The 24,528-nt window shown below is 26.8% G+C and overlaps 2 protein-coding genes across 12 annotated transcripts in view; one reads left to right on the top strand and one right to left on the bottom strand.

Annotated features, from left to right (window-relative positions):
* The window catches only part of LOC101237339 (receptor-type tyrosine-protein phosphatase delta), a 544,974-nt gene that overhangs the window by 364,487 nt on the left and 155,959 nt on the right, over positions 1-24,528 (bottom strand). The gene's annotated exons all lie outside the window — the stretch shown is intronic.
* Positions 1-24,528, top strand: part of LOC101239033 (uncharacterized) — a 161,528-nt gene that overhangs the window by 132,051 nt on the left and 4,949 nt on the right. For 9 of the 11 annotated variants that reach the window (XM_065801633.1, XM_065801632.1, XM_065801631.1 and 6 more), the window contains 6 exons: positions 4,981-5,121; positions 11,580-11,689; positions 16,961-17,149; positions 17,256-17,405; positions 17,527-17,667; positions 20,116-20,228. In XM_065801633.1, coding sequence (XP_065657705.1) covers positions 4,981-5,121; positions 11,580-11,689; positions 16,961-17,149; positions 17,256-17,405; positions 17,527-17,667; positions 20,116-20,228 — 844 coding nt within the window. Of the gene's footprint in view, positions 1-4,980; positions 5,122-11,579; positions 11,690-16,960; positions 17,150-17,255; positions 17,406-17,526; positions 17,668-20,115; positions 20,229-24,528 lie in introns of those variants that run through there. The other 2 variants (XR_010639666.1, XR_010639665.1) reach the window with 1 other exon arrangement.

Here is a 24,528-nt window from a genome sequence, read left to right as displayed (position 1 = left end):
CTGCAATTTTCAACCAATGTCACACTGTTATAATGTTACTTTTCTTTCTCTTTTTTATAAATACTATAATGGGCGCTCTAAAAAGCTAGCATCTCTTGCACCATTTACTAAAATTCATTCTCGTGTTACTTGTCATTCAATTAAGTCTGATTCTTTTACTATGACTGTTTCTAAGTGCTCCAAAAATTCTTATTCGACTAGTTTTTCTCCTCGAACATCAGTTCTTTGAAATTCACTCCCTTTGTTTTGTTTTCCTGATTCATAAAATTTGCAATCTTTTAAGTTGTCTGTTAATTGTTATTTTGCTTTAAACTTCATCTTTTTTTTATCTTCCAGTAACTTCCAACTCTAATAGTAAATTTTAAAATGTTTAAAAAAAAATTCAAATAAAAATAAAAAAATATTTTAGATAAAGTCAGGCATACTGGTCTTCTCATAAGATTGCATCATATAGTGTATCTGAGAATGTTTTTAAGATTATTAAATCATTTTTTTCTAACCGCAATATTAAAGTTTTCCTTAAAGGCTAACTCTCTTATTAATTTCCAGTAACTTCTGGGGTACCACAAAGTTCCATCCATGGTCCTGTATAGTTTCTCATCTGTAGCAAAGATATTTCTGGCAATCTTGCATTTATAGTGGTTCTATTTACTGACCACACAGCTATATACTCCTGTCTTGACAAAAAGATGTTACTTTTTGACTGCTTAGTAATCTCAGTCAATCTTGAATCTGATCTTTCCTATTGAGGGTTGAAAAACTTTCTTAAGAAGGTTCATGCTACTGTAAATTATATATATATATATATATATATATATATATATATATATATATATATATATAATATTCTCATCTGTAAATATATAATATATATATATATAAATTTTTAAATCTATATAAATAAATCATTCTTCTATAAATTCATATACTAAGGATCAACCTAGCAAAGAATTTTTTAACTGATTTTTATTTTAAATACTAAATCATTTAAATAAATTTAATATTAAATAATATCAAAAATAGTTTTATATGTTGGAAATAAAATCAGAGCTCTGTTTTGAACAACTAATAATTTTGTATCATAATAATTTTATTATAACTTTCAATTATTATAAATTTATTATTAGTTATACAATACTTATTTTTATTGGTGATTAACTACATAAGCACATTAATCAGAATTAAAGCAGGAGATTTTTTTTCAAGAAGCAATATGATCATTCCATATAAGGTGAGCCAATTTTTTGAAAATTTCCCAGGTGACCATCTCAGATTTTCTTTAAATTTACACTCCTCATAGGTTTTATGGAAAAAAAGATTTTCCTAGAATTTCAACTCATTGTCTTGAAGCATTCTAAAATTATGGCAATTTGAAAAATTAATGCCTCAGCTTATTTTGAGCAATTTATTGTCTTTTTCAAAAAAGTCTTATTTCAAATCCATATAAATAAAAAACCAATTATTTTTAATACTTAAAAATCAGTCTGATAGCAGTAATCTACCTCAACTTTCAAAAAAATAACAATTTATTTTACAAAGATAATTATTGTGGCCATCTTAGACTTCAAAGTTATAAAAAGAAACACTTTAAAGAAAAAATTTCAATATTAATAAAGCAAATGAAAGCGGAATACACAAGCAATTGTGAAAATTGTTATTTTGTGAAAATATAGGTGATAGTCATCATTCATGATAAACTTTGTAGCATTGTATTTAAAATGATAGAAGTTAAACCCCCTAAAAAAACTTCCAGCCCCTAAATGGTAAAGTTAGGTCCATTTTAGAACTAAAAATTACCTGGGTGTGCAGTAAATTTAACTCTTGAAATTTTTTGGAGTTTATCTTCAATATAAGAAGAAGAAATACAGAATAATTTTGGGGTGTCTTGTAGCTGCTGAGATATCTGAACTTAAACTTTTCATCATAATAGGTTTTTGGAATTCAAAATTGGCCATTTTGAATTTGTTATATTGTCAAAATCTTGAAAATATTTTAATGTAAAAATTTGTTTATTGTTTTTTTTTTTTAAACAAGGAATTTAAAAACAATTTTTTAAAGTAAAGATATCCGTACATAAAGGTTTCTATTTTTCTAAAATATGAATAAATTTCAAACTCAAAAAAAAGCCAAGAAATAAATCTCATTTACAATAAAAGAATGTAAAAAATAAAATATTAAAGAATAAATCTTGTTCTCAAAATAATAGTATAAATACTTTTGTTAAAAATTGATATTTCTTCGGTTTCTAAAATATGAATAAATTTCAAACTCAAAAAAAAGCCAAGAAATAAATCTCATTTACAATAAAAGAATGTAAAAAATAAAATATTAAAGAATAAATCTTGTTCTCAAAATAATAGTATAAATACTTTTGTTAAAAATTGATATTTCTTCGAATTCTTGTTCTGAAATTTGATAGCTTAAAACTATAATTTTCTGCAAAATCAAGTAAAATAATAATTTGGTTTTGTTGAATATTTTCTTTCAGAATTTGAAGGAATAAGGACTGTGCCTTTGAAATAAAATGGTGTGATTGCAAGTTTTCAATTGTAGAAATACTATCTTCAAGGAACTCTTCTATTGGAATTTCTAAAGTTACCAAACTAATAGCGATCTCCTTTTTTAACCACTGTTTGTACGGCACTATATCCTCATATTCAAAACCATGTTGATTGAAGATATCACTTTTACACTGTTTTAAGTTTTCTACATTAGGGCTGTTTTTTATAAAAGTTCTTTGTATTCAATCGGGCACTGCATAAGTAATCAACTTTTAATTTTGGTGTACTTGACAGATTCAAACTGTATGCACACCAGATGCACTATCTAGTGTTACACACCATTTTGGACGAAGCTGATAATACTTTGAAAATCCTATTTTCTCTCCTATTTTTTAGAAATTCTGAATGCAGCTCTTTTAGATTTACTTAAGTAATAATCGCTTTTGAATATGTTGTTTTTGACCTTTGATTTTAACTGAAACAAGTTCTTTCTTACCATGCCAAGTCTGAGAATATTTGTCACACTGATAAAAGTTCTTGATATTTGTTTTAAGTTCTTGATTTTTATCAAGTGCTTGTGATATCATATTTTTAGTAATTTTTTTACACTCTCCTAAGATACCTTTAGTCGCCTTTTAGTTTAAGCGCTTTTTTAACCATTGACTTTGGTTCTGAAAAGTATTGTTGTTTGTTGGATTTTCCAACTATTTGGTGTTAATGTTAATAGGTTTATTTTTTCATTTCTGTTTGATTTAGCTTAATGGCTTCACGAAATAAATTTTGGTCTGTTAAATATTTATTGTTTTATGGAACAACCAATAGTAATTTCATTATTGGAAATTCCCAAAAAAATTTGAAATTAATGTTTGGCAAGAATTTGAAACCTCCTTTAACTTTTTTTTTCCATAACTGGATCCGTCTCAAATAGGCACTGATTTTAACAGAGAATAACCTAACATTCTGAATGTTTTATTTGCAATTTCAGAACCAGTCAGAATGTATGATGTATTGGTTTCATCATTGTTTTATCTTTCTTACGACAAGAGTTTTTGACCCGGGCATAGTTTCATTCTTAAAGTGGTTTCTTCATTGATTGACTGAAGAGATTCTTAAAAAAAAAGAAAAAAGAAAACTAATCTATACAATTATTACAATTTTTATCAAAAATATAAAACCTTGTATTAACATAAAGCAATGACAAAAAAATAACAAAATAATATTTAACTTTAAAAATATTGGTAAAAAAAAAATTTTGTGTTGGGTTTTCAACTTTTACTTACTAAATGCATTAGTTTTATGAACTTTATATGGGTCACAACAATACTTTTGTGAAGTTTCATAATGTGCAAGGAACATTTTTTTAATGATGAAAACATATAGAAATACAGTCATTTAAAGTTATATCACATCTCCATGCAAGCAACAAATTATAACAAATTCAAAATGGCCAATTTTGAATTCCAGAATCCTATTATGATAAAGTTTAAGTTACATCTTAGCAAATTAAAACTTAAACTTTCGCAGGTATCTTAGCAGTTACAAAACATCCCAAAATTATTCTGTATTTCTTCTTCTTATATTGAAGATACATTCCTAAAAGTTTCAGGTGTTAAATTTATTGTACACTTGGGTAATTTTGAGTTCTAAAATGGACCTAATTTTACCATTTAAAGGCTAAAGGCTTTTTTAGGGGGGTCTAACTTATATAATTTTGAATCCAATGTTACAAAATTTATCATGAATGATGACTACCACCTATATTCTCACAAAATAACATAATTTTCACAATAGCTTGAGTATTCCGCTTTCATTTGCTTTATTAATATTGAAATTTTTTCTTTAAAATGTTTTTTTTTATAACTTTGAAGTGCAAGATGGTCACAATAATTATTTTTGTAAAATAGATTTTTAGTTTTTTGAAAGTTGAGGTAGATTACTGCTATCAGATTGATTTTGAAGTATTAAAGATAATTGGTTTTTTATTTATATGGATTTGAAAATAAGGCTTTTTTGAAAAAGACAAATTGCTTGAAATAGACAAAGACATTAATTTTTCAAATTGCCATAATTTTAGAATGTTTCAAGACAATGAGTTAAACTTTTAGGGAAATCTTTTTTTCCATAAAGCCTATAAAGAGTGGAAGTTTTGGCTCATCATAATGACCCATATAGCATTAAAATTATGAAGTTTTTTGATATTATTTTAATAAAAAGTTTATTTTGGCAAGTTTAAATAACTCTAAACTTTTCAAAGGTTTTGTTTATGATAGAAACACAACATTGCCAGCACTTAGTGATACCTCATATATACATTTCATAATTCCATCTTTAAATGTTGTATACCAGTCTTATGTGTGCTGTATATATATGTGCATATTGCTGTGATCCTGTTTTTTCTCTATTATCCATGACTTTATAATAGAATATTAATACAATTGTTTATTTCATAAATTTTAGCTTATAAATGAAAAATGTTTAGATGTAAAAGATGGTTGGATTTATGAAAATATTTATGATAGTAAAGATATTGTTAAAAAAGAAGGATTCAAAAATCCATTTAATACTGAAGAACGAGAAACAGAGCTTGATCCTAAGCGACTTCGGCTAGAACATGAATTAGGTATCTAGGTTTAATTTGTGTTTTTACTTTTTTTAGTAAATATTTGCCATATTTTATATTTAAATATTTGCCGAGGCAATATATAGTAAAATAGCGATATATACACATACTAAAAATAAAATGCCGCCATATTTGAGAAGTGTTTAACAAAAACTTTTCAAATTATAATTTTGTTATAAATTACTTGTTCTGTCAAGTTTATGGTTAATAAAAAAGCAGAAATCTGTTTGTAATTATATTTAGCTATTTCTTGTTTTTTATATTCACTTTAGTGATACAAATTTTAGTATATTACACTATATTAGTTGATTTCTTTTTTTACTCTTTTTTTGATTGTTTTTTTGTGTATCTCATGTTCCATGACCGCTTATATATCTGTTATATACATATATCTGTTTATACATATATCTGTTCCAACACATCCACTTTTTGCATACTATCATTATCAGCATCATAGAATTACGTTATTTTAATTTATGAACTATACTGCATATGTATAATTTTAAATTTTTTGGTTATCGTATTTCGAAATAGTTAGTCAAACTTCCATGACTTTTTGTTCCTATGGTGTTTTCTTCATCTGATGTTGTTGAGGCAATCTGTTATTGTTTGCACTATAAGTTTTTAAAATAGCGTTCTGATCATTTTCCCAACAACAATATTGTTTTCAGTTTGATGTTTTTATACAACAGCTTGGTTGATTGGTTTTAATTGAAATTTAGATACTTACTTGATACTAACTGCTTATAAGTTTACACTTATTTATATTAATGCATCGTTTTTTACAAAATTGTTTATGGTTGGATTTAGAAAGTATTGTTTTTTTATATATATATATTTGTGTATATATTTTGCTGTTTGCTTTACTCATTAGTTGTAATTTTTGTATTTGTTCTGTTTTCTATTTTCTTGTATTTATTCTTTTTTCTCTTTTTACTTTACTCAAGTTTGTTTCCATAAAGACTTTTATGAACTAGGCTAAAGATGATGATAAAGGTAGTAAGGATGCATCACTGATGAGTGATATAAAGTGTGACTTTTGTCAGAATCAAAAACATTGGTGAATGTATTGTGGTCTTAAGGATAGAGTTTCACCTACGTTTTTAATCAAATATTATATACAGTGAGAACAGAATTTAATCGTACAAAGTAATTTTCCTACAACTTGCTTTTATCTTGATTAATAATGAAAATAACTGAACCAAATTTTTTTAAATTTATTATGGATATTTCTTATTTATAATTAATCAGTAAAAATATAAGAAAATGTGTTTGGTATACAATTTTTGATTTTTTACTTTCAGAGGTATTAATTTGCATGCACAACAATTAATTGTACAAAACTGTTTTATTATTTGTTATGAATGTTTATGGTTTTTTTAATTTATCAAATATCAATTTTATTATTAAATTTATATTTCTAGAATATTATTTTCAACAATTAATAACATTTTTGATAAAAAAAGTCATTAAAAACTCTGTTCATTGAACATTATGGCACCCAAAGGTAAATATTTAAATACTACTCAACGAAAACTTGTTGTAGACTTGGTTAAAGAAGGAAATACTTAAAGAAAAGTTGAAGAACTTACAAATATTCCATTTACAACAGTTGGAGTCATTGTAAATAAATACAAACGATATGAAACATTTGAAATTCGTACTGGATGAGGATGAAAACTGAAGACAATCTCACCAGATGATAGAGAAATTTTAAGAATGATTGGTTTAAAAGTGCAAAAATATAGCAAATCATCTAAAAAATTTAACTGGAAACACAATTTCACTAACGTCAATTAGAAATCGTATTCATAAAGCAGGATTCAGTGGATGTATAGCTCAGAAAACACCATTTTTAACAAAAAATCATATGAAGAGAAGAATGAATTTTGAAAAAAAGTATTATTTAATCCCATCATTTTGGAAAAAAGTACTTTGGTCTGATGAATCCAAATTTAGTTTTGAAAAATCTGATGGTGCACAGACAATTTGGCAAAAGAGGGGTGAAGCATTTAATTTGAGTTGCACGAGAGGAACAGTTAAACATGGTGATGGAAGTGTAAGGTTATGGGGTTATATGGCATGGAATGGTGTTGGTAAACTAGAATTTATTGATGAAACTATGAATGCTGATTTGTATAACAATATATTGAAACTAAATTTAAAATCTTCTGCTAAAAGTCTTAGATTGGGAAACAGTTTTTTGTTTCAACAAGACAATGATCCAAAACAAACTGCTAAAAAAACCTTTTTTGATGAAAATGGCATAAACATTTTAGAATGGCCTTCACAGAGTCCAGATTTGAATCCAATAGAGCATTTATGGACTTTATTAGATAAAAAAATAGGCAATAGAGCATTTATGAAAAAAGAAGATCTAAAGAAAGCTGTCGTTAAATCATGGTCTAATATTGACAATAATCAAATCGAATGTCTCGTAGAATCAATGCCAAAACACTTTTTAGATCTAATTAAAGCAAAAGGAGGACTAACTAAATATATACGTATATTAATAAAATACAAAAACTTGAAACTGTTTCTCAGTTATTTTAATAAACTGGTATTTTTTCTTAGCTTTAACCTATTAAGTTTTTCTTGTACAATTATTTTATGTGCAAGTGTTTTTATCCCCTTCTTTTTGTTTCAAATTCTTAACCAGGTAATTCAAAAGCATAAAGACAAGTTTAAAATTTTTTTTGAAGGCTTTTTACCAAATAAATAATTGGAGAAAAAAAAAGTTAATTATTACTGCATGATACATTATTTTATTCAAAGATGTTAATTATATTGAAAAATTACTTTGTACGATTAAATTCTGTTCTCACTGTATATACTTCATTAGTATATTAGTACGTCACTTAGGGTACACAAATGCACAAGGAGTAAAAATCTGTCAAAAATGGTATTGGCAGTCTAGGCAAGTTGTCTTCCCTTATAGTTTTTGTGCATGCTATCAACATTTGCATGGAGTTTTTGAATATTTTAATAAAAAATTTGATGAACTAGATCATGGAAAAATTAAAATGGTTTTGATAACTGGTTATGTTTTAGTAATTCTTGTAGTTACCCTGTATTGTTTTGTATTTTCTCAGCTAATTTTCATTTTACTCTGCTGTGGTTCTGCTTTGCTTTTGTTTCAATTTGTTTATTCATTCTCCAAGTTCATTTCTGTTGTTGCTGTTCATTATGTTTTGTGTTCATTTTGCTCTGTTTATGTTTCTGTTTGTTCCATTTTTGTTTTGTCTTTATTCCTGAGAAAATTAAAGAGACCAATTTGCAATTTTTTTTTTTAAGCTACAAAGAATATTTCTAATTTAAAAATGTTTCTAATGTAAAAAAACTAACCAATATGTGATTTTGTTTCAAGATAAACAACACAAATATCTTTGGGACTTTACTGTTCTTTTCTTCAAAAGATATTTCATATCCGAGGGAATTCTAAATTCTTAAAAAAACACAAAATTTTCAAAAAAGGTAATAAAAAGTTAAGTAGAATACTTTAGTCAAGAATATATAAATACAAGCCAGCTTAAAATAACATAATATTTGTCATTTTTTTAATTTGTCACAACAAATATGGTTATATATTTATTTAGACTAGCAAAAAGCAACCCATAATACGGGTATGGTTGGTCTGTTACATAATTAATTTATAGTGGCTGTTTTCCACAATTAAAGTTGTGAAACCTTAACTAATAGCCTTTTAGAAAAACGCCTTCAAATTGAAAAAATTAATCCATCTTAATCATGATTATTAAATCCATTAATAATCATGATGCAGCTTGTCAGTGTTGTTTAATGACGTTATTTCATGTTGGCTTTAGTAAACTTTAGTTTAATTTAAAAGACATCACAATAGATTTAAAATATTTTAATTAAAAAGCAAAATAACAAATTCTTCAAGGAGCCAAACTATAAACATTAAAGATAAATAATCAAATTGAGATATAAATAAATTGCATTTATATAGCTAAATATATTGTCTTGGCTTATAGTAAATTTTAAAAGCTTATAGTAAATTCATCTTATAGACTTATAGTAAATTAAACTACCAATTAGTTATTTTTAACAATAGAATGTAGCATCATTATATTATGATAATTGGATAATGAATCAATTTAACTATATTTAAGTTTAATTGGTGAAAAAACAATTAAGATTTTAATTAAAAAAGACCAAAACAAATCAAATATACAACATAATATATTATTAAAAAAAAGATTACAAAATTAAAAATAATAAAAATAAAAAGTGGCAACAAAAAAGTTATAAATATCTTCACTGATAGAAGACATTTACAAGCTTTTGATAGCTGTTTTTTCTTCGGTGTCTCCCAACACCCTGGTATGGATGAGCCCTCCATTTAAAGGAGGGCTCAACCATACCGCCATTACTACACCACTTGTTGAAGGACCTCTCCGAGAGAAGCCCTGGGTATTGGGAGCGATAATTTCTGTAGTGCTCAAGTGTTAACGAATCTAAAATCACAAAAGCTCTCAAATGTTAACGACTCTAAAATTACAAATAGAAGTATATAATAAAAATTATAAATATTTGCAATTTTAATCAAAATATAAACCATAACCTCACCATTTTTACAGGTAACAGAAGATGATGCTAAAAATATTTAAAAAAAAATGAGAGTAAATTAAAAGTGGTTAATTGTGAAATATTTTACTTTGATAAAAATATGAGTGAAACACGAACAGTTAAAAAGTGTCATATTTATTAAATAATTCTTTCACCTATTGCACATATTTCTCCATACAAAATATATAAAATATAAAACACAGTCCTACCAGTTATGCTTCTACCAGACACTAAAGGCAAAAAAATATACCTCAGAATAATCGATAAAATAATATTTACATATAAACAAATATAATTTTTTTACTTATTCCCCTCATTTTCTCAATAAAAGTTGTCTAAAGTGAGAAAAAATATAACTGAAGCTAAAACTAACTAAAATCAAACTAAGAATAACTATAAACTGAACCAAAATGTAATTGAAAAGAATATTTAATTTGAGTTTAAATACTCGAGTAACCAAGTCAGGTCTATTATTTGCTGTCGGACCTGGATATAAGTTTTGAGTTATCTTGCGCCATTTTGGGTTGCAAGTGTAAGTGACAAAAAGATCTGGTTTACCATACTTTTTAATTATAGTCATAGCATCTTCAAAGTTTTCTTTTAAAGCTCGTAGACTTCCTACATAAGTTGATGGCAAAACTACAACACGTCCTGGTCTAACATTATGATCATTTCCAAGGTTGTTTACATTTTCGTGAAAGGCATCATACTGCTTGCTTCTCTGTTTGTTTTGGTTGTTTCTGATGAAAGCAAGGCGCTGGCCTTCAATTTTAACATACACATCAACAGCATATTGCTGAAACAGTTTTTTGTCATAAAAGGGTGAAGAAAAAAATTGTCTAACTGAAAGTTTGTTATTGTAATACTGAGATAATGTAACATGATTTCTAACCAATGTAGCACGTTCAGGGTTGTGAACCAATTGATTATGCCAACCAGCATCACCCCTTGAAAAAAATAGAGGATAAACCCTAAGATTTAAGTTGGCAGATATTCTTGATATAATTTTAAGTGGATGACCTCTTGGGTAAATAACAACTTCCTTTGAAGCAGGTGGTGCACCATCTTCACCAACAAATACAACTGCAACTTCATTATGTGAAGGAAGATTATCTTCATTTTTTTTTTACCTTTATTTTTTACCACTTTTTTACCTTCATTTTTTTTTTTTTTATAAGAACTGTAATCCTCATAACAAAATTTAACCTTTACATACAATAACATGTGACATGTCATGTCAGTGTTGGCACAAAATTTTAATTTATTTTTTTAAATTTTCTAAAAAAGAACAAAAATAGTTAATAGCATCATAGAAATTTCAAAGTAGTTATAACCAATTTTATGGAATTAGCATTAGTTTAACTTTTTTGTTGCATAAAAAATAATTAGGCCTCATCCATACCCCTATTTTCCTTCTAAAAAATAAAGTAATAAAAACTGTTAAAAAAAAAAATAATGCTAAAAGAAAAACTAAAACAAACAAAATGTAAATGATTTAAAAAATTAAAAGGAGTGATCCTTTCTACTTTATATTTAATAAAAATGTTATATATAAATTGCTAAACTATTTTCTATACTTACTTCAATTATAATATGATCTTTACAATAATTTTTTATGTCAATATGATTCTTTATGTAATTGTTCTAAACTAATAAAAAATAATTAAATTCCAAAAGGTAAAAAGTTTTAACTCGCTTGAGAGATCTTTCTCTAATGACCACGTGCATTTTGAGAGCGCGCTCTTTCAAATTTAGAAAAGCCTAGTAACTAATTAAAACTTTAAAAACGAAAAGCGAAACGACATTGAACGTTAAATGTTGATTATTAGTTAAAATATTTTTTAATTCTTATAATTATAATACTATAGGTCAAGGAAATTTTGGGTCTGTTGTAAAAGGAGTTTACATGTTAAAGAACAACAAATATGTGGCTGTTGCTGTAAAAACTCTTAAAGAAGAAGACATTCCTGGCCAAAAGGTATGCGTTAGGAATAAATTGATGATTTTAAAATTTTTTTTATTGTGTATGTCACTTTTTATATGTCACTAGTGATGATATTTAACTAAAGTAAAAGATATGTTAAATTTTAAACATTTTTTTTATTAAAATATTTAATTTCAGTTAGTAATAAAAATTCTGATTAAAAAAAATTGTTTTTTCAATGAAACTTTCTTACTAATAGGTTACACTAAAAAAAAAAAAATTTACATTTAATCTAAAATTTTTCTTTTTGCTAAAGAGTTATGTTGTTGAAGTTTCTTTTTTGTTGTTTCAAGTTTTTTCGAAGATTAATCTTCATTTGTTGCACCTATGAAATAGTGACATCTTTCTCTTAGTTTGTCATTAGGTCCAGTTTCTTGTGAGTTAAAGCATTATTAAACATATCCTCATATCGGTACCCTCGTTTGTAGCCATTTTTCAAGTTGACTTCCGTTATTTGTAAAATAAAATATTTTCTTTAATGGCATCAAGAGGCTCATAACAGTATTTTTGGACTCAATGTTTTATGAGTTTTTGGTTGAGCAGGTTTTAATTTTTATTTAAAATAAAAGTTTTTCTTTGATTTTTTGATATTTTTTAGAAAAAATAATTTTTATCATGTTGTTGTTGCTTTTCACTTTTTATAATAAAGCACAAAAAACTTAAGTACCTATTAAAGCTTGAAAGATGTTTTTATTAAAAACCATCCTTGATTTATTGAAACAAAGAAGTCTGTTTTGCGCATCAAGAAAATAGCTTCTTGCTATTGTAGCTGATCATCCCAAATCATTTTCATCATGGTTTTCAAATCACATTTCATGCGAATCTGAGTAGCAAAGATATTTGTATACATGTAAGTTTATATATATATATATATATATATATATATTCTGTTATTAAGGTTTATTTTTTTAGCAATACTTTGCGCTTTAAAATTAATTGCATTTTCCAAATTTTTAGGGGCTTTTTCATAAGAACTAATATAATTGTCGCGTAAAATTTGTTCATAGTTTTCTGTTGTGAGTCTGGTTATTTGTTTTATCAGCAAAAACCAAAATATTAGGCTTTCGTAACACTAAAAGACCATAAACCAATTTTCAAATCAAACTTCCATGTAGGTTATTGGTTCCCTCAAAAAGTGAGATTTGACATGTAAGCAAAATTAAATTGGACAAAATTAATAATATTCTTAGAAATAAATTAAATTTGTAACAGCGGAAAAATACCACTGATGTTATAAATTGGTTCTCCATAATCGAAAATCAAAAATGACTGTACATTTATTCAATTTGACATTAATGATTTTTACCCCTCAATAACTGCAGATATTTTAAATAAAACAATTGAATTTGCAAAAAGCCACACAGTTATTCCTGATGAAACAATCCGTATAATAAAACATTGTAGAAAAACCTTACTTTATTTTAATAAAGAAACTTGGAAAAAGAAATACATACATGACTGCTTTGATGTAACAATGGGCAGTTATGACAAAGCAGAAATTTGTGAATTTGTTGGACTATATATTTTAGATTTATTAAGTAAAATAATCAATATAAAAGATTTAGGCCTTTATCGCATTGATGGTTTAATAGTAATGGGTAAAAAATCCACAGCTCGATAAAATTAGAAAAGATATAAAAAATTTTTAAAATATTGGTTTTCAAATCGAAATAAATATAAATTTAAAAATTGTGAATTTTTTTGATGTTACATTTAACCTCTCTGAAAATTCATATAAGCCTTTCAAAAAACCATACGATGAATTATTGTATATTAATATTAACTCAAATCATCCACCCCAAATTCGAAAACAAGTCCCGATTTCAATTAAAACAGGCTAAACCAAAACTCCTCTAATGAAAATGTATTCAATTGTTTCCACTAACATAGGAAAAGTGTTGCCCTCTAATAAATTACATACGATCGAAATACAATTAAAGTTAGCTACTGTTGCACAAAAAATATGGAAAGAATTATAAAAGGTCACAATAATGCTTTGTTAAACAAAAAAGAAATCCTAAATGAAAAAACTACAGAAAGTTGTAATTGTAAACAAAAAAACAATTGTCCAATAAATGGAAGTTGTTTATCAAAAAATGTGGTATATAAATGTGTTGTTTCTTCTAAGAATATACCTGATAAACAATATATTGGTATAACAGAGGGTGAATTGAAAAAATGTTTTCCCAATCATAAGCAATCTTTTAAAAATAAAAAGTATTCAAAAGACACCATGCTGTCAAAATATATATGGGAATTAAAAGGTAAAAATATTGATACTGAATTGGTCCACCCTTAAAACAGCGCCTGCATATAATAATATTTCCAAAAAATGCATGCTATGCCTACAAGAAAAATTTGAAATAACTACTCATGCAAACCAAGAGTGCTTATTAAACAAAAAATCCAAATTAATTTCGAAGTGTTGGCACAAAAATAAGTTTCTCCTAAAAAACTATCAAAATAAATGAGCTTAAATAATAGTTACATTAGATCCCCCTTTTGAAAAATTTTTTTTTAAAAAAAGTATAAGTACTTATTTCTAAAGAATTCCTTTCATAATAGTGTCAGCAAATTCCACAAATGTGTGAAAAGTTTACAGTAGTTAAGACATTTGCGACTTCCTGTAATTTAATTTTTGGTATAAATTGAAGTTTTATTAGTTTGATCATTCATTTTTGATGAGTCTTTATTAATGAAACACAGTGTTAAATGAAAAAAAATTTTGTTAAGTGATTTTCGACTAATTTATATATATATATATATATATATATATATATATATATATATATATATATATATTTATATATATATATATATATATAGTAATTATATAGTAATTATATAGTAATAGTTATATAGTAATATAGTAATTAAAAATTTTTTATAATAATTTATAACTTCCTGTAAAATATTTTTTTTCTATAAATTGAATTTTTTTTGAGATTTAGTAACTCTTCCTGATGATCCAGCAATGGTGAAACTTAAAGTCGAAGATAAAAGTTAGATAAGTGTTTTTTACTAATTAATTATTGCTCTGTTCTTTAAGAACATTGAGCACTCTATTTGTAAAATACACTAACATAATTTACATATATATATATATATATATATATATATACGTATATACATATATATTTTATTTTGATTATGTTATAATAATCAACTCTTTTTTTATTTGAGAGTGATCAATATTTTGATTAGATAAAACAAATCAAAACTTTTTTACGGTACTTAAAGTTTCATTCCATTTTCAGCACTCATCAGCCATATATTTCTGTATATAGTCATATAATTTCATTATGTATGGCTGATGAGTGCCGATGATGGCATGAAACTTTAAGTACTGTAAAAAAGTTGTTAAAAAATAAATTATTAATAAATAAAAGGAAAATTTAATATTAGAAAATAGCAAAATATTAAAAATCATGAACAAAAAGAAACTTTTTACATTTTATACTCTTTATATTTTATTCTTAAAAGAATAAAATAAAAAATAAGAAGAAAAAAATTTTCCATATTTTTCACTTAGTCTTCAATTGAATCAAGCGAAATGTTTAAAGTAATTAAATTTATTATGACTTCTTTTTTTTTTAAAAAAATTTTCATGTGCATCAATAAAAATCATTTTTATGTTATTGAATTATGAATAGATTATCGAATCCTTCCTTTCCAATTGTAGTATAAAAGTTGTCCTCAATGGACAGCACTCATTCGTTTATCCTGTAACTTTGGGGGTTCCTCAAGGTCCTTGGCCTTATACTCTTTTAAATTTACATTAACAAACCTCCAGATATTTTCACATCTAAGGTGGCATTTTTTGCTGATGGTGCTACCATTTTTTCTTGTCTTGATAAAAAGCCAACACTCTCTGCTTGCTTGAAGGGGGCATTTGAGCTTGAAAAGGATCTCACTTCTGCTACAGCATGGGGCTCGCAGTGGCTGGTGAACTTTAATTCAGTTAAAACCCAATTTTTTTCAGCTAATCATCATCACAATAATTTAGATCTTTCTATATTTATGAAAGGTAATGTACTCTATGAGTCATCTACCCTTCATCTTCTAGAATTAACTCTTCTAATCTTTTTGGAAGCCATATATCAAATTGATATCAAAATTAGCATCTGCTAAGGTCTCCTTATTGTACTTGACACTTTTTAAATCCGGATTTTATTCTTTATCTCTATAAATCTCAAATTTGTCCTTACATCGAATACTGTTGCTTCATCTGGGGCAGATCTACCAGTGATGCTCTTTCTCTTTTAGACAAGGTGCAAAAATGCATTTTAAACATAGCTTGACCTGTTTGTGCAGCCAACCTCCAACCATTATCACATCGTTGTAATGTTGCTTCTCTTTCTCTTTTCTACAAATACTATAATGGGCACTGCTCTAAAGAGCTAGCATCTCTTGTATCATCTACTAAAATTCATTCTTATGTTACTTGTCATTCAATTAAGTCTCATCATTTTTCTGTGATTGTTCCTAAATGCTCCAAACACTCTTATTTGTCTAGTTTTTTCCGCGTACATCAGTTTTTTGGAATATGCTTTCTTTATCTTGTGTTCCTGAATAATATAGTTTGCAATCTTTCAAGTTGTCAGTCAATCGTTATCTTGCTTTACAATCTTCTCTAAATTGTAAACGTAGTAGGACCCGCTCTATTTGCTAAGCTTGAGTCTCCTTCCCATTGTTGTAAAGTTGCATCTTTCTCTTTTCTATTAATACTATCATGGGACAAAAAAAGTTCAATACTGATAATGTTCAATGATATAAAACTACTTATTACAGGTCAGGATCAACAATATAAAACTAATTACTACAGGTCAGGTCAAGATCAAGATCATCATGATCACTTTGCTTTTGGTAACATGTAATTAATGTTACCAAAAGCAAAGTATTAATTATTAATCTGTCATGTCTTGCAAAATTGTAACTTTGACTTAAATCTATATTAATGATCTTCTCATTAGCCTTACCAATTAAGTGACTCTATTTGCTTGATATATTTACATACATTTATAAGTGTATATATATTATGTTTGTGTACTCTACAAATAGAGTGCTCAATTTTTTTAATGAACAGAGCAACAATAATTTAGTAAAAACAGTAGGTTCATCAGGAAGCTGCTTCCTGATCATCCTACTGAAGAAACAAGTTGTTGAAGAAAAAAATTAGATAAGTGTTTTAACTAAACTATATATATATATTTAATATTTAATTTATTATTATAGTATTTTAAAATAATTTTACAAATATTTTAGTCTGAAATTGTTAAAGAAGCAGAAATAATGTCAAAACTGGATCATCCCAACATTGTTAGACTGATAGGAGTCACTCAATCACCAGGATTTATGCTAGTGATGGAGTTAGCTCCACAAGGTCCATTACACAAATTCTTGGAAAAAAATAGAAAAATGAAAGTGCTTGATATTCTTGTTCTCATGTTGCAGGTAAAAAATTTTTTAAGTTTTCAAGTTAATAATTGTTAATTTAAATGAATTTAAATAAGTTAATTATAGTGATTGGCTAATTTCTAAATAGAACTTTTAAAAATAGGTTGATGAAGGGATGAACTACCTTGAGAGTCAACATTTTATTCATCGTGATTTGGCTGCAAGAAACGTTTTAGTAGTATCAAAAAATTTTGTTAAAATATCCGACTTTGGAATGTCTAGAGCAATGGGCGTTGGAAATGAGTATTATAGGGTATGAATTATATAAGACATGCTTAGGAATAAAAAATCTTAACATAATAATTTTATAGTTAATCAGTTTTTTTCTTTGTTTATTACACTTTATGAAGTCAGTTTTTAAAATGTTATATTAGGCTGAACAAGCTGGTAGATGGCCATTAAAATGGTATGCTCCAGAATGTATATACTATCATAAGTTTTCAAGCAAAGGAGATGTTTGGAGTTATGGAATAACAATGTGGGAAGCAGTTTCTTATGGAGGAAAACCATACCAGGTCAGAATAAAAAAGTTATTCATTCATTCTTGGTGAAATTTTGTTATTTAACCAGGCAAAATTTAAATGTATTTTGTATATATATGTGTGCCTATCATGTTTTGTCTATAACTAAATGAGTAAAAAAGATTTTGTTTTATTTTTTAAATATGTATATGCCTCTCTTATAGTTTTGTTTATAAATTGCTCACAAAATATATTCATTTAAACAAATTTGTATTCATCCAAACTATATTGTACGTCTATAACATAGTTAATGTATATACTTAAGCTGGGAGCTTAAGTATATACATTGACTATATTATAGCCTGCTGTTGCAAAGGAGTGCTGCTTTGACAATGGGCAGCAGTCTTTTCTTACTTTATTCTTCTTTTTTTTTTTTTTTTTTTCTGTAAAAGTCATATGCTATAAAGATAAACAAAACTAGTAACCATATGCTTATTTAAACACGCATTTATATATATCGTCGTTGCGCAGGCAATACTGTCCATGTGATCAATTCCAAAGTTTACAGGAGGAAGAAAAAAATGAATCACAGACGCATTTTTCATTTCAAAGGCATTTAAGCTGCTTACTTATATGTGAAATATGTATTATAACACTATTATGTAAAATAAATTGAAGAAAGTGAATTTTTTATTAAATTTTGTCTCTTAGACGATACTGCCTTATTTTTATATCACATAGGTGTTACTGCCTTAGATTAAAATTCAATGTAAATTACTTTTCTAGATTTGAAATTAAATTAGTTGCTACTATCAATAACAAAACAAACTATTTCCTACAAACTTCAAGGATATGTAGGCCTATTTTCTGTCAAAACTGTAATATTTACAAGTAGTAAAAAAGACTACAAGATATAACATTTAAATTTATTCTTCAAAAAGAACAAGATAAATCAATTTGTTTATCAATGGTTCAGTTCCTAATTTATATATTCTTTAGGGAAAAAACAATTAAAAAATTTTGACCATTAAATGCAAATTTGTTTTATTGACATGTCAGTACGCTTTGTGAATGGAAAATGCCAGTTCTTAACGGAACTTCCTGGCTTACATTTTATAATACTATTATGCTAAAATAAGAACTAAAAATATTTTGACTTTTAAAAAGACGCTATTACAAACAAGTTCATATTACAATATCATATTAAAAAGGAAGGTCCTATGCAATTGAAACACGTTTATAGAGGCTCAGTGAGGTAAGTTACATAGGAAGCGTGGCAGTCGCTCGGCAGAATGCCTTTGAGCTCTTGAAGATGCTGATATTTCTTCAACTTTATTTTTAGCCTGTCTTGATGGAGAAGATTGAAAGTGATTAGAAAGTTAATTTTCTTCGGTCTTTTTGGCAGAAGTTTCCAATCTTCGTCAAAGTCCAGTTTGTAGAATATTTTTCCATCGAGCTTGTACCATAGACAATGAAGGTTTGTCACCGTTGGATCACCGGCAGAAAGTCCAGGATGTATTGATGAGTATACCATTGTCGATGTTTCAGAATACTTCTTTACAAAAGTGTGATCCACTTCAAATACATTGTATGGTGAAGGTTTTGTTCGGGCATCCTTGTGCATTTAATGTCATCGCTCGGAAGATAAATTTCTTTCTTTTTTAAGCTCTGTTCAATTTTGCTATGCACTGAATCGCACTCCATTTGGGTGTGCCCCTTTACCAAGAATTTCTGGTAGATGTCAATATTTAACTCTATACTTAAATGAATCAGGGCAATTGACATAATGCTATTGCAGTTCTGATACGTACATCCATCTGAATATAAAATCACAGAAGGATGGGGGTTGGGGGGGGAGGGGATGTACATACTTCATATACAAAAAAAAACTTTTTTTCATCATCAGTTTTTCATACATTTTACAGCGTCAACTTTTTAGGAAATTCTAAAAACTAGACAAAAATGCTACAAAACAAAAAATATATACAAAAAAAATAATGTATATATTCTTAACTTGGGTGTTTTTTTTTGGGGAGAGGGTGTAAATACTTCACATACAAAAAAAAAAGACTTTTTTTACTTACACTTTTTATCTATTTATTGTCATCATTGGTTTTTCCTAAATGTTACAGCATCAAATTTTTAGGAAAATCTAAAAACTAGGAAAAACCAATGCAACAAAACAAAAATTATAAAAAAAATTATACTTAAATTGGTTGAGGGAACTTTTCTATATACAATAAGAAGTTAAAAAGCAATGCCTATAAAAACAAAATACCTGGTGATATAAAACTACTGACAAATAATAAGCTTTGGCTAAATAAAGAAACTAACTTAAAAATCGGTTTTTATTAAAATATAAAATTCATAGTGAATTTTATCAAAATTAGTGTTATCAAAACATGCCAACACTAATGTGTACTGATGTAAAATAATTTTTTACACTTTAGCAGTACCAGAGAAGTAACACAATCTTTAATGCATATTTATTTCTATATTTAGGGTATGATCGGATCCATTGTAATAGCAAAACTAGAAAGTGGTTATCGTCTTCCAAAGCCTGATAACTGTTCAGATGTAGTGTACACATTGATGTTAAAATGTTGGGAAACTAAGTATGAAATTTTTTTATTTTTGTTTTATATACCTTGCTTTTTATTTTTTAATTTATTTTTAAAATTGGATACAATGACAATTGACATTCTTAATAGTGATTTTTTGTTTTATAAGTTATTTATTGCATAATAAGAATTAGTCTTGTTTTTTAATTTTAGATTTTTAATTTTAATTAGGTTTTTAAAACACAGCAAGACCTCTTGAAACAAGAAATCTTGCAAAGCTGGTCAAAAGGAGATAACTAGCTTAGTATTTAGTTATTGAGTAGTGTTTGGGTACAAACTTTATGGAAGACTCCAAATCACTCTGACCCCTTGCACTATTGCACAATTACTCTACTTGCTGTTATTAGCAAAATTAATCTTTATTTAACACATTTTTAATAACATTTCTTGAGTCTGGTAACATACTCTCTGACAGTCAATGTACTTCTGTTGACTTGTTAGCTATTATAGCAGGAGGATTCTGTTGCTCATTAGGTTAGGTTAGACAAGGGTTTTTGCTCTTAATGTATTAAAAGCTTTTAAAAAAATCTGACTTGCTGGTCTTTTTGATTATCACATGTCATTAGGTGTAAAATTTTAAGAATTATTGAATCATTTTTTTCTAATGGTAGTATTAAATTTGTTCTTGATAGATAACACTTTCCTTTGTGAATAGCAGCTTTATGGGGTACTGGTATAGTGGTAGAACGCTCGGCTCTTAATCAAGAAGATTCCAGTTCAATCCCCACCATGTCCCTGGTAGTACTGCGCTTAACTTGTTTTTCCACTCAGTAGCCTTAATCATCAAGGTTCATGTTTTGTAAACTTGAGAGGTGGTTGTAACTACAACTAAAGTAGCCTCCTCAACTGTAATGGCCTTCTCATGGCCTTTGGGAGGTGAATTGAAGAAAGAAAGAAAAAGGTACCACAATGCACCATACTTGGTGCTATTTCTTGTCTATATTAATGTTTCTCCTAAAAGTCTAAAGTGATTTACTGATGACCTCTGAAGTGACTTTATTTACTAATGACACAACAAAGTACTCCAGTCTAGATAAAAAGTTTTTTTTTTTTGATTGATCAGAATCACCATTAGCACAGTTTTAAAAAATGCAAAAATATGTATCAAAGGACTTGATCTAGCTGTCAAGCCCAAGTGAAATAAGAAAAAAATTGAAAAGAGAAAGGATAAAAAATAAAATTAAAAAGATATTTTGAACAGATGTTCAAAGCAAAACAAAGATACTAAAGTAAAGTGTATATTAAAAAAATAATAATGATAATTTAGACATCACGCGTGTAATAGAAATTATAAACTTAGACTCATAATGGAAAATCATGACCAATGCACAAGGTTTAAAAAATATTAAGTTAAAATACAAATGTCATATGCTCATATTCAACAATGATGTTTCAGTGAGCCTTATAAAAAATGACTAGCATCGCTGGTCAGGAATGCATCCTTGTTATCTATATCGCCTGTAGCCTACATCATATCAGTCATTATTGCAATAAAACGGTCCTCATTACAGAAAAGCTAATCACCCACACCCCTCCCAAATTTAGGCAACACCAATAATTTTTAGAAAAAATGGGGGTATAAAGACAAATATGCACAAAAAGTATATCCAATTAATCTAACAATAATAAACAATAATTTATAGTGTAAAAAAATTTTTTATATTGTAAATACACATTAAGATATAAAATGTAAAAAGATAAATAATTATCTTACCATATTTGATAAGTTAATAAAAAGTCATTTTTGAAAATGCAATAGCAATTTAATGTTGCAATCATTACTATAGAAATATATATGAAATTCTAGTAATTATATTATATAAATTATTATACGCGTAAAAAATATTATATTTAAATATTATACTTGATAAAATAAATATTATACTTGATAAAGAGTTATTTTGTTTTGATTGATCAAAATCACCATTAGAGTCATTTCATATAGTCGCGGTGTTGACATTTCTACTGCAAAAAGTGAAAATATAAGCAAGCAACTTAATAAACTTTTTTTTTTGGTAACGTGTATATTTGGTCACATACTACTCTCTGAAAAATTTACAGTAAATTTTATGCTATAGTTGCATCGTTATGTCAAAATAAATCAGTCGCGGTCATGACAGCTACAAAAACAGAAACAGAACTTGTTTAAGTAATTTTGTTTTTTTGTAACTTTTAACAAATTAAAAGTTTAGTCTTTTTAATTATTTTTTATAGGATGTTATATTAACTAAAATAAAATATATATTTTTTTTTTGTTCATATTTTTTATAAAATGGTAGCTAACAAAAAGTCACGGTCGTGACAAAATATTATACTACCAGATAACATTACATTTTAGGTATTTTTAAGGTCTATTTTAGCATTGCTAAAGTTTTTAAAAATATATAAATAATTTAAACAATGTTTATAGTTATCCTTAGAAAAATGAAAGAAACTTCAGCAATTTTTTAATAAAAAAACGTAACAAATCATTTTACTAAATTGCGATAAAAAAGACATTTAAATAAACTAAACAAATCAATATACTAAATAACGATTTTTTGTTTGCTGTGTTATTCGTCTGATAGTCTGGTGATATTTTTTTCATGCTAAAAAATTTATTCTTAACTTTCCAGTTATGGTAAAGTCGTATATCTTCAACTATTTCTGCAAGCAGTAAAGTATCGCTTAGCTAATTATAATGTTGATTGATTTCATCCTCAGTCAAATATATTAGATTTACCGTCGAACCTTTGCATATAGCTTCATAAAACTGCCACTCATTTTGAATAATAACTTGTCTAGCTTTAACCTTTTGCCATGCTATTCTTTTTAAAGTACCTCTCACCCCATCAATGGCTCCTTTTCCGTGGGCTCTAGCAAAAAAATTCCACTCGAAAGTTGGAATATCAAATGTCATTTGACAATACAAATTTTTCTGTGTACAAGGCATAACGTTTCCTTAACTTAAGTAACATGTAACGTTTTTGAAATTTTTCCCCATCAATTTTTATAAAGTTTTTCATACCTGGAGTCCATTAAGATATTTCTTTGCAGTTGTAAAACTCTAGTACATAATTCACTAGAGTATAAACGGATGCACTTTTTTATCTTTGATATATCTGGAAAAAAGATTTTCATTTCTATTGCTAACTGTTTAATGACATAATTTGCTTTTCGTGGTGACTTTGGTAAAGCCAATTTAACGCGGTTCACTGCACGCGCCACTGACAAACTTGAATGATAGACAGGTTTTTCCATTCGACTAGAAGAAAAACAAGGAATATCAATGATACCATAAACTTTTTAAAGATCTCTGTGTTTACACTATCGTAATTTAGCATGCTCCTTATTTTTCAATTCTTGCTCTGGAGGTTGGAAACGAATATTACTTTGTTTTTTTCTATTTCTTTTTATTCAGTTTTTTTTTTCTCTATAATCTTTACAAACTTGTTTGTGCGATTTTAGCATTGTTTTTATATTTATTTCCTGTATTTTTATGTAGAATATTTCAAATAAGTTATATTTTAAATTAGTTCATAACCTTTAAATACGCAGTTATATCAATTGTTTAAATTACACTTTAAAACACGTGTTTTAATTAAGATTTTTTGAATTTGATTTTCTTCTTTGACGCATTTGATTTTCTTCTTTGATGCATTTGAACATCTATACGATGCATTTAAACATCGAAACATCCGTTACGTTGCAGTCGTGACAAAAAAGAAATTGCATTTTACTTTTTTCCAGGCAAGGATATTATAAATTTTTTTTTACATACATATTCATTTCAACTAAAATGCTTTTGCTAAATATTTTGTAATTAAAAAAATTAAATTTAGGTTGTAAAAAAAAACTAAATTTGTTATAATAGTCGCGATCGTTACAGTGAAAAAAATGCCTTTTTTCTATTTAGTAACATACCAACTAATAATTAAAATAATAATAATATAACTTATTAACTAACTTATTTAATCACTAATGTTTATTCTGTGAATTAAAAATTTAAGATAAAAAAAAATGTTTAACACAGCTCCATGTTAAGAAATCCATGTTTTTTATATCATAAATTATTAAAAATGGCTACCAAATTTAAACATCTCCTACAAATGCATAGATGACGAAGTGACGATTTTTTTTTAGATGCCCTAATGTGTCTGTTAATTTAATTTTAAAAAATCTATTTCTAATATTTTGTTTAAATATTTTTGAATTATGGCAATCTTGTATAAAATGACCCATTAGCACAATTTAAATTTAAAGATAGTAGAGAATTCCAACAAACCAAAGTATGAGGACATTTAACATTAAACAT

This window comes from Hydra vulgaris, chromosome 07, assembly GCF_038396675.1.
Source record: "Hydra vulgaris chromosome 07, alternate assembly HydraT2T_AEP".
In the NCBI taxonomy this organism is placed as follows: Eukaryota; Metazoa; Cnidaria; class Hydrozoa; order Anthoathecata; family Hydridae; genus Hydra; species Hydra vulgaris.
This window is presented reverse-complemented; position numbering and strand designations above follow the sequence as displayed.